Below are 12,010 nucleotides of genomic sequence, written 5' to 3' on the forward strand. Positions count from 1 at the left end.
CAATCTTAGCAAGTTGTGAAAGCTGGGAGCTAAGTAGGATGTTGAAAGATAGATTGCTACCCTACGTGGCGTACAGCTGAAACAAAGCAGTCCCTGTTTGATAGAAGATGGAGGTAGCAAGGGTATAAGGAGGCATTCCTTATTTAAATTACGGAGGTGAAAAAAAGATTGCAAGAGGAAAATAAATTATGGACAAAGGGAATTAAGAATCGATATGGATAAAAGCTCGAAGTAGACACACCCAGCATCCTTTTGGGGTACCTTATGATGCTTTTCTTGCCCAGCCTTAGCAAGTTGTGAAGTCTGGGAGCTGAGAAGGATGGTAAAAAATAGATTACTACCCTACGCAGCCTACAGCTGAAACAAAGCAGTCCCTATTTGATAGAGGATGGAGGTAGCAAGGGTGTAAGGAGGCTATCCCTATTTAAATTATGGAGGATTAAAAAAATATTGCAAAAGGAAAATAAATTATGGACAAAGGGAATCAGGAATCGATATGGATAAAAGCTCTCAGTAGACACAACCAGCATTCTTTTAGGGTACCTTATAGTGCCCTTCTTGCCCAATCTTAGCAAGTTGTGAAATCTGGGAGCTGAGGAGGATATACTACTATCTACGTTTAAATGGAAACATACAGTCCTTTTTATATTTTTATAATATAAGCATCTGCGTTTAAACGAGTTCGTGACAGCGAATTACAGGCTGTTAGTAAGAGTCACTCATACTCATAGTAACCAGAACTCTAAAAAGAACAGTTTTGATAGCAACACGTGCATTCACAGAGCTTCGGTCTAAGAGAATCTTCACATTTAAGAGAGCTTTGGATCAGACTCGTAGCAACAAATTGTAGGTAAAGAGCAACGAGGTTTGATTATGAAATCAAACCTCTAAAAACGAAGCTTTGATTGCAATATGTGCAACAACGAAATCTATCATTCACACTGATTCCTAGTATATGGAATGTTTTTTTAAAGTTGTTCATTAAAATTTCATAATACATAAAAGTTTGCATAATTTTAAAAATGAGAATGAAGATCCCCCAGAAAGGGTGCGATCTTGATTGAAATTATGGAATGAAATTAAATATGTATGAAAACCTAAGGGCGATTTCTAGATTTGTGAAATTTCTCCTTTGCTGTTTGTAATAGATTAATTTTCAGATGATTACGGACTCTGGATGAGTTCCTTGGGGGGCGAAAACTCTTCCTATATTACAGACTATGGTTTATTTTGGATAATTGTACTTAATTCGGAAATTAAATACAACAAACGAGCTATTTTTCTTGAAATACTGCTGTGCAAAAGCTAAATTTCATTTAAAGAGCTTTAATTGAGGGAGTGGTAGCCCTCCTCACATTTAGAGTAGCCATGAGCCTGCTATTAAAACGAACAGAGATCAAATTTTTGAAACGAATCCAAAGAAAAAGATTAAACTTAAAACGAGAAGAAATTATTTACTCCATAAAGGGTTATACCCTGTTCAGTCCCTTGCTCTTAACACTAAAGTTTGAGTTTGTGTTCCAATTCTTTAAGACCAGCAATTCAAACACAACGGACGTTTAGGTGGAAAAAGTGTTTTTTTAATGCAATATCAAACTTTAGAGTAAAGAGCAGGGATTCAGGAGAGGTCAGCCCCGTTACTATACGGAATGATTTCATATCATTAATGTCGCTCTTTACTTTCATTTAAAAAAAACAACTCTTTCTTTTTAATCTTAAATACGGTAACCAGTGTTGTTGCGCCGAAAAAAAATAGGGCGATTTCAAAATTCTAATCCCATTCAAAATTATTTGTCTCATGAACAAAACGTGCTTGAGACTAGAGCTTAGCAATTTGAAGCACGCACTGGCCTAAAATTCAAATGAGAATTAGTCAGCATTATTTATGGAGTAACCTCAATTTTCTAAGACAAAGCTGAAATTAGGCGAAGTCTCTAATCTGCTTCAAGCTTTTCTAAGACAAGATTATATTTAATAAGGGATAGGAAGTTGAAATAGAGTCTTCAGCTGTTTCCTTGCTCTAGTTACTAAGGAAAGAAAACAAAATTCTTTTGCTTAAATGTAAATGAGCGCAGCCTTCCTTATATTAGTAAAGAATTTTGGCGTTTCTAGTTATGAACTCAAGGAAATAGGAAAGCATATCTTTGGCCATTTTCTCCTTTAGTCAGCATTAGCACTCCGATAACAAATGATACAGTTGGTAATCATTTGTACAATCAAGGTATATATAAAAAAATAAAAAAGAACGTTTTTTAACTGAAAGTAAGGAGCGACATTAAAACTTAAAACGAATAGAAATTATTTCGTATATGAAAGGGGATATCCCCTTCTCAACACTTCATTCTTTGGGCTAAATTTTGACTCTTTGTCACAACTCTACTTTTTAAAACAACAAAAACTTTAGCGTAAAGGGCGAGGTGTCAAGGAGGGGACAGCCCGTTTCACATACGGAATAATTACTATTCGTTTTAAGTTTTAACGTCGCTCCTTACTTTCAATTAAAAAACTATTTGTATATAAATTCTGAATATTTTTTAGCTGATGGAGGTTTTAATTTGGCTCACTTTACATGAAAAATTTAAACAAAATTTGCACATTAATTTTTGCAGATTTTTTCCGTATATGAAGGTTACCCCTTTCTCAATAGTTATACCTCACTCTTTACGCTAAATCTGTTAGCAGTTTTAAATAAGCTTCCTATTCTAATTAAATGGCCTGCGTGTTTCAGTAGACGCTTTTAAAAAACTGGGACAAATCGTCAAACTTTAGCGTAAAGAGCAAGGTATTGAGGTTGGGGCAACCCTTCAAATATGGAGTATTTTTTTTTCGTTTTTCAAACAATGACGTTAAATCTGGCTCACCCTCTGTTAAATATACCCCGACCACTAACAGAAAACTCCTCTGTAGAAATTTCATTCAACGTAAAGTGCACCACCCCCTCGTTAAATTCCCTCCAGACACTTTCAATCACGTTGAGAATCCCTCTCCATGTAAATTTGCTGAAGGACGACTAAGCCTAAATAATCCTCCTTAGCATTCTTTCACTTGAATATGACTTTAATCTCTAATCGGTTTCTCAATTACTCCAGAAATACCCACTTTCTTGGAAATTATTTCCAGGAAATCAAACGATGCAAGAAAAAGTCCCTGGATAAGTCTCCCTGAACATCTTTACATGAAAATTTGACAAAGAGAATGTAAGACAATTAAAAAGAAATTCGAATAGTAATTCTCTCAAATCCCCCCGGTGTAGCATTACTCATGAAGTATTCACCTCTCCCAGGAGTTTCCCTCCCAAGAAAGATTCCCCTATAGAAATCCACCCCAAGTAAAACTGTACACCCCCCCATATGTCTGTATACTGCTCAATAACAAATTCTATGCGTAAACAATGGGCGAATTTCATATCTTACAGACCTCTCCACATGGACTTTGGGTGGTCATTTTACACCTAAAGACATAATTGTTTGAACTTTCAACTATACTGAACAAAATGGCTATCTCAAATTTTCATCCGATACTTTTTTATCTTTTGTAACACAATAAGCTGATTGTTATGATGTATCTACTGTTACTAAAATTCTGTTTTTCAGATTTTTGGTTACAATTGAGTCGAGTCGCTCCTTACTTACAGTTCGTTACCACGAACTGTTTGAAAATAGGTGAATATATCTCAGAACTTGAGTATATGTTATAATGATTGACATTTTACTATATACATTCGGACTATATTTTGTTTTTTCTGCGTATATCAAGTTGAACCATCAGCCCAAACGATGTATACATTTCTGTTGCTACCGCACTGGCTTAATTTCAACCTTTGGAGGAAATGGATTTAATCGGAAGGGGCAATTGGGTTGTTCTGCACTCCCCCATCGAATAATTTGGGAAATATGAAAATCTATTAAGTAGACCCATAGATAATGTTTGTTGAGAAACTGGTTTATGTCTTGCCAGGTTGAATTTTTGCCTGGTTATGTGTTGTCAGGTACAAATAGGCACATATTGTAAATGTACAAAAACAGAGACGTGCCACGCATGCTGGGCACCAAAATTCTGACGAAGAGTCTGAATTCTGACGAAGAGCCAGATAGGCACGGAAGTAGGCCTGCCACCTTAATTTTATGTTTGCTTCATGTTTTTGGACTGTTTATTACGTATTGTTTTTTTGTTTTCTAATATACCGAGTAGGGTGTTTGATAAATAGTAACATTTCTTCGTTATTGCTTGAAAAAGAAATGTGCAGTTGAATACATAGAACCCACACCTCCTTTACTTCTTTATCGTTTGGTATTCGTTATCCATTATGAACAATTTCCAAAAATAAGTTATCAGACAGATTAAAAACATGTTTACTATACGCTTGTGTTTTGCTTTTGTTTTTAACAAATTTCCAGGGGAAGGGCGACAGGAAACCCCTGTTTTCCTGAAGGGTGGTCCATACCCCTATGCCCGTCGGTTGTGGACCCTCTCCTGCCCTCTTAATTGAAATGCTGAAATTGCGCTTATGGGTTGGCATAGGATATTAAGAGGAAGTCTATGCGTATATTTGACGGCACAAATAGATAAAACATAAAGTCTTCCCAGATGTTTCGTTATTGATTAAATTTTTTTGGCTCTGTCTGTATGTAAATCTATGGCTGACTGGGAAATACTTGTGTTTCCGAAATCTGTATTCAGAAATTCTTTTTTGTCCTTTTCTGGGAGAGAAATAGCCTTTTTTTTCGGTTCCTCTTGACCCAAAAAGTTACGAGTTACGTTCAAACTAATCGGAGACAAATAGTTATTTGATCCATTTCTGGGTGTCTTAAACTCTCTCCCGTCCAAAAAAAAAAGAAAAAAAAATGTGTGATCCTCACAGTCTAGACAATAACGCTGGGACGTGTGTAGCTGTATTCACCCGGGAAAAAGTATTTTGGCACTTTCTTGGGCCCCATTACAACTAAAATTTTCCCTGAACATCACCGTCCACTTGTCCTGGAAATTTAGCTTCAGATATTAATCTAATCGCAAAAAAAGGAGTTTTGGTCCTTTTTCAGCTCTTTCGGGGTATCCAACTACTTTTCTGTAATTTTTCTTGTGCTCCAAGGCCCTCTTTGCCGAAAAACTTTAGAACTTAAATTTAGACCTGACCAGAAATGAAAGGTTTGGCCTCTGTTTTGAGGGACCATACCACCAAACTGAATTTTATTATGCTTAGATTACTGTTGCCACGGTGATAGGTGGTTGCAAGTTCTGAACTCAAAAGGGCTTTTATTCAATTCCAGAGCCCCCTGACACTCTCCTTCCAAAAGAAAAAACAAAATATATGGTCTTCTTTGCCCAGACAACGATTCTTCAAAGTTCAAAGTCCACCCGAAAACAAAGGCTTTTAACAACACTCTTAGCCCAAAGACTTCGGGCTAAATTCTCAAACAAAAGAGGTTCTTTTAACCAATTTCTTGGCCACCAAGCACCTTCTCAAGTCACCCACCAAATTATAGGATCCCATTGGCCCAAAGGATGGTAGATAGAAGTTTCAAGCCAAGCGTGCACCCAAGAACAAACATGCTCTCCTTTTCCCACTATAAAACCAATTTGTAAAAAACTAGCAATTGTTTTTACTACAACAATTGTATTGTAACTACAGTACCGTGGACTGTAGGGGTCTTGTCATCCCCAGAGGGATATCTACATAAAATTTCAACTTTTAGAAAAATTTTTTATCTCTAATTTCGATTGTATGTCTTGTTAATTTTTTTTGTTTTTTTCTTTGGGGGTGGGGAACAAAATACTTGAAAAGGGGATCCAGTGGGTCTCTGATCATTTCTGAATCTCAAAACTGTACTTTAACTTTTAGTTTCAAGTCAAGCAAATCCCCTCCCAAGTGTCTGCAACCACCCTTTCATACAAAGTGTTCTGGCGAAATCTATGATAACCTAGTTGCCTCTGATTTAGAAAAAAGTGTGAGAAACAAAATTTCTATGCACTTACAATTTCTTACAAAACACTTGTGATTCTAATAACTTAAATTTTTTTTTAACTATTTCAACTTCCAAACACTCTCAGCTACACAGTTTTAAGCCCTGTTTAATTTGACTTTTTAAGTACTATCTAAAAATGTAGAAAGAATTTGGATTATTTTTTTTATCTAAAATCATAATAAAACTATGCCCTAAAATACATTATTTTGTCCAGAAATAATTATGTACCCTTACACTAAAATAAGTTCACTTACGTGGCGTAAAACTGGAGGAAGATCCTGTCAATGCTGTTTTATTTGAAACACTACAAGAAAATGTTTCTGGACTCGAAGCACTGCAGTCAAGTATCCGAGAATCCGGCAAAGTGCAAGAAGTATGGCTATGCCCTGTCATTGGTAGCGCTATTTGGCTAGAGAACTGAGGTTTTAACGGTGCTGGAGCTGCATGATGATTGTTGTGTCCCATTACACCATGGGGTGGTTGATTCTGTTGCGTCATTGGATGTATGACCTGGTTTGATGATCCATGTGTTGATGCTGCTGAAGCTGCTTGATGATGATGTTCATGCCCATTTCCACTATGATTTGATTGATTTTGCCCTGTCATTGGTAGTTCCATAGGGTTTGCCAGCTCAGCCTCGGTTGGTGGTGGAGCTGCGTGATGATGATGATGTTCACTTCCGCCATGTAGTGACTGGCTCATATGCGAGGCCTGGTGGGATGTTAAAGGCAAATTTTGACGGTCAAAATTAGCGTGATCACCTTCATTTACTTCTTGCTGCAAAGCTGAAGGAGGCTGGCTAATAACTCCTGCAAAAGAAATACTAGTTGAGTTTAAGTAAGTTAAAGTTATTTGGCTTCAAAGTTTCTCTAATCAAACCTTGGCCCTCAGCCCCTCATGGCACTGGTGGTTGCTGAGGTTTAAACCATTAAACTGAGGTTAGCGTCACCGGTAGGGACTGTAAAGTTCAACGCCATATTCTTAACTTCTTATGCATATATGTATATGCATTTTTTTTCCTAGTGTTGAGCACTATGAGAGTATAACGATATATAGACTCAAAAGCTTATCTGACTGAAAAAAACAACAACGACAAAACAAATCTGCTCTAAATCCCCAGTAAAATAAGCTTTTTTATTTCAATTTTTCAACTCTTCTTAGCATAGAATCTGTATTTCAAGAGAATCTATAGTGTGACCTATAGTAAACACACACCTCATCCCACGTATGGCTGCCGATCAGATTCGTATCTCACCCGGACTATCGGTCTTGCCTTTTTCTAAAATTAGTCATGGCTTGATTCTCGCAACTCCATGATTTTAATCAAAATCAAGTGTTTTATTAAAATCTATGCCTGTCTATCTTAGTTCTACCCTAAGGACTGATGTATGGACGGATGGATGATGGACTCGTCTATCAACAAGTAAAATAACATCATTTTTACATAATCCTAAAAAGGGGTTGTGCCAGGTTTGCCTGTCACTCGGCTATCTGTCTTGGATTTTTCTATAATTAGCCATGGCTTGATGCCCACGACTACTTTCTTTTCATTTTAATTAAGTTTTCTGTTAATTTTTAATTAAAATCAAGGAATTATAGGCATCAAGCCATGGCTAATTGTAGAAAAATCCAAGACAGATAGTGCGGGTGAGAGGTAAATCCGGCATAATTCCTTTATAGGATTGCATAAAAATGATGTCATTTCACTTGTTGATATATAAGTCCATCATCCATCTGTCCACACATCATTTTCTTGGGCAGAACTAAGGTAGATAGTCATAGAACTAGAGGATGAAAGTTCGGATTGATTTTGGGTTGACGTGTGACAGACAATGTCTGCTGGATTTGTATGCAAAATGGGGGACTGAATTTGCTTGGACTCACTGCTTGGTCTTAATCTCCCTAAGCACTATGCTCCTTAGTTCTACCTTAAGAAATGAAGGACTGACGGATGAATGATAGACTTGTCTATCAACAAGTGGAATAACATCATTTTTATGAAATCCTGAAAAAGGCTTATGCCAGATTTACCTCTCACCCGAACTATCTGTCTTGACTTTATCCATAATTAGCCATGGATTGATTTCCGAAGCTAATTGATTTAGTTGATTTTAAGCCTATTAGACTCTGGTCACTTGTTCGCCTTTGAGTCCAAGCAAATTCAGTACCTCATTTGACATACAAGTTCAGTGGACGTTGTCCATCACACGTCAACCCAAAATCACAACAAGTGAATTAACATCATTTTTATGAAATCCTGAAAAGGCTAATGCCAAATTTGCCTCTCACCCGGACTATCTGTCTTGCCTTTATCCACAATTAGCCATGGCTTGATGTCCGCAACTAATTGATTTAGTTAATTTTAAGCCTATTAGACTTCGGTCACTTGTTCGCCTTTGAGTCCCAGCAAATTCAGTCCCTCATTCACCATACAAGTTCAGTGGACATTGTCCGTCACACGTCAACCCAAAATCAATCCGATATTTTCACCCCTTAGTGCTATGACTATCTACCTTAGTTCTTCCCTAAGCAGTGATGTATGGACAGATGGATGATAGACTTATCTATCAACAAGTGACATGACTTAATTTTTATACAATCCTAAAAAGGGTTTATGTTAGATTTGTCTCTCACCTAGACTATCTGCCTTGGCTTTTTCTAAAATTAGCCATGGCTTGATGCCTGCAACTACTTGATTTTGATTAAAAATTGACTATTAAACATCCTAGATTGAATTAGGACTTCTAAGGATAAACATCCATCTTGATAGTGAAGCTATTTCAAAATTGCAGATAAGTCGACTGTAATAACTTGTGGGGTAGGAGGAATAGTCCTCTATCAAGTGCTGCTGAGCCGCATTCAGTCGACGATTGATGCAATAAGGAGTTGAATAGTACTGTTTAAGGCAGGGTTTATCTGTTGCTTATTTGATATTCAGTTTGAGAGAAAAATTGAAGAATCTGTCGGAAGATTATCGTTGCTTTCTTTGGTGTTCTTTTAACGGTTTCTTTGGTACTTTTTAACGGTGATCGAGTCTGTTTATAAAGGTTTGCTATGAAGAACTTTGCGGTATTAGGGCTTTAAAACTGTTCTATCTTAAAATTCCCCCCAACTCTTAAAATTGGTGCTGATATTTCCGAGGAGTTTAAAAGTTTAAACGTCTTGGAAGCAAAATTAAATCTTATTGGAGGCTTGAGCATAAAATAACACTTATTTTCTTAAAATAACAAACTTATTATTTGCGCTTGAAACGTCTTAGCTCTTTAATAGAAGCTCTTAATAGCTCTTTAATAGAAGCCCTAGCTCTTTAATAGAAGTATTTTCTCTGCGCAAGGTCTACGGATGCAATCGTGGGCGTTGACTAGGCAGCTTGAAAAAATTAATGAAGGGGTTTACAAAAAAATGTCTCAGACTCATGCTTGATATTCATTGGACAGACAAGATCACCAAGGCCTTAACATGGGAAAAGACAAAAAAGCCACTAAATAAAATAAACAGCTGTTGAATTAGCTTATTGGGACATATTGTGGGAATGGGTGAAAACCACCTACCCCACGACATTTGGTATCTTTCCTGTCGGATGACACGAGTGGTACAGACTGATACTTAGATGTTATCTCGAAAAAATATTGCGCTGTGGAGGCCGCCCCTTCAAGATCTTAGGTCTAAAAAACTGGAGAGGTCATCGTCGAGGGCATCGTTGTCCCCTTGTGTGCCAGGTACTGCGTAAAGACGTAAATATATGTAAGACCCATTAGAGGTCATAATGACTCCCAAGCAAGACTACTCAAAATATTAAAGATAATTATCGTTTTCCGCTAAAAATTTTTTTAAGCCTGAAAAGGCTTAAAACATATATACCAGGCTCTGGTAAATATTCTTAATTTAGAAGTTTAGACCGCCTACTTCACTATTAAATGCACAGAATCAGGTCAGGCACATGTAGGAAACTAGCTTTTACTAACCTACCCGTCAAGTTCAACGAAGCTTAAAATCTGACAACTTTTCTAAGTAAATGTCACGATGGCGAGACCTCACAAACCCCTTCTTCTAAGAAAAAAAAGGCAAAAATTGCAAAGGACATAACTAGGGAATTTAATTTTGCTTCCAAATAACAGTGGTTTACAACAGAAAGTCTCCTCTGGTATATGTCGATATGAAAAATCTGACAAATTCTTCCTCTTTTTAGCAGTTGGATTGTGTTTGGACTCCTCTATATGGTGCAAGTCTGATATTGCAAGCTTCTTTGAAAGTTTCCAGTTGAATCTAGGACAGCCTCGTTTTATTTTCTATTTTAGGAGATTATAGAAATGGGGTTTTATGTATAGCTACTAAAAAGTTTGCAACATTCAAAGCATTTTCTTCTGTGTTTCACAGACCTTATTTCAGAAAAAGTTTCAAACTACTATCTCCTACTGTTACTAAGTGACATATCACCGGAGGCGATTAAAACAAAACAAAATCTTCGAAAGTACTAGAGTTGCTCCAATGCACAATGAAGCAAAAGAGGAATATACAAAGAAAGGTGTAAATTTTATGTAACCAAGGGGCATATATTCTAATTTAATATCCTAAGAAACTTGAAAAACTTAAAGAAGAATAAATCACATTCTCAAATTTTTCTTTGATAAATAAAGGCTTACTCCACACCCCTCTTCTTACGCCTAGAGAAGAGCGGGTAAGCTGGGAAAAAATTCACAGGTATTGATTCAGTAATTCATAAATATAAAGCAAAACATTTTTTTTGCAATTTTTATATAGTAGAACATTAAAATTATTCAAAGTATTGAGCCATCGCCCTAACTTTTAGTCGAAAGAGAAAGTAAATAATTCAGTGCTCATCATACCCATTTTTTTGCGTTTCTACAAAACTAGTGCTTTAAATGAAAAATAAAATCTTGCCAAAATGCTTCAACTTTTGCTGCAGTTGCAACTTTCAGTGTTAATCGATATTTCATTTATAAGGTAGTCTATGCTATATAAATAAAAAAACAGGCTGTTTTTACTGAAAGTAAGGAGCAACATTAAAAATTAAACAAAAATAAATTATTCCGTAGGTGAAATGGGCTGTCCCTCCTCAACACCCGGCTCCTTACACTTTCTATTACTTTAGAAAGTATTGTTTTGACAAAGAGTCAAGCATCGTCAAAATTACTTAGTAAAAATATCCCGTGATATTGTCCACGGGGGGGGGGGGTATTTTCTGGTGTTTTTTTTTTGTCGGGGTACTTTAAAGAGGGTATTTTAAAGACAGGGGGAGGGCTAAAGGCTTAGATCTATTCAAGATAAATTGTAACCAAAAATAGAATGTTTTTATATCATTATTCCTCATAGGCTGCATGTGCTGATATGTGATACGATTTGCTTTTTTGTTTAAATTTCGAAAACAAAATTCGAAAACAAATTTCAAAAACAAATTAGCCTAATAAAGATGCAACTCAAAGAGCCATAAGACAATATGCGTTTTAAGATCTCATACATACTAAGAGTAATTACTTTCTTGTTTCAATTAATGGTCAGGGTAAGCAAATACCTCCACCCCCACACACCTTTTACCTTCATCCACTAGTGAGCAAATTATTTGCCTGTTCAAACTGTTTTGGCAAATCCCCCCCCCCCTACCCCAGAAAACTGTTGATTATATTCCTGAGGCAGCTATATTAATACAGAAAAATGCTTTGAATCAGTCGAGACGTGAATGCATGTTTAAACGGAGGATTTCTGTAATATTTAACTCTAAAAATAAAATAACAAAAAAGTCTTACACATTCTGACCAATGGTCTGCGTTGCGCAAGTACCGACCACCTGATTCACTGCCTTCGGTCGAGAATGCAACGCGTGGTTGGGGACAAATCATTCTACAATAACCTAGCTAACACAAAAAGAAAGTACACGAGTGATGGAAATAGGGACGGCTTTCAAGATTTTCCAATTTTTCACGTGATTTACGTTCAAATGACGTACTATTTTATTATGAATTTCCCAAAATCGAGCCTGCACCAAACAAAGACTAAAATGCATCGAAAGCCCTGTGTTAACGAACTTT

At 36.5% G+C, this 12,010-nt stretch overlaps 1 protein-coding gene across 3 annotated transcripts in view; it reads right to left on the minus strand.

Annotated features, from left to right (window-relative positions):
* The window catches only part of LOC136026960 (uncharacterized), a 167,858-nt gene that overhangs the window by 107,829 nt on the left and 48,019 nt on the right, over positions 1 to 12,010 (minus strand). For all 3 annotated transcript variants that reach the window (XM_065703820.1, XM_065703819.1, XM_065703821.1), the window contains exon 2: positions 6,218 to 6,772. In XM_065703820.1, coding sequence (XP_065559892.1) covers positions 6,218 to 6,772 — 555 coding nt within the window. The remainder of the gene's footprint in view (positions 1 to 6,217; positions 6,773 to 12,010) is intronic.

This window comes from Artemia franciscana, chromosome 5 (assembly GCF_032884065.1).
Source record: "Artemia franciscana chromosome 5, ASM3288406v1, whole genome shotgun sequence".
In the NCBI taxonomy this organism is placed as follows: Eukaryota; Metazoa; Arthropoda; class Branchiopoda; order Anostraca; family Artemiidae; genus Artemia; species Artemia franciscana.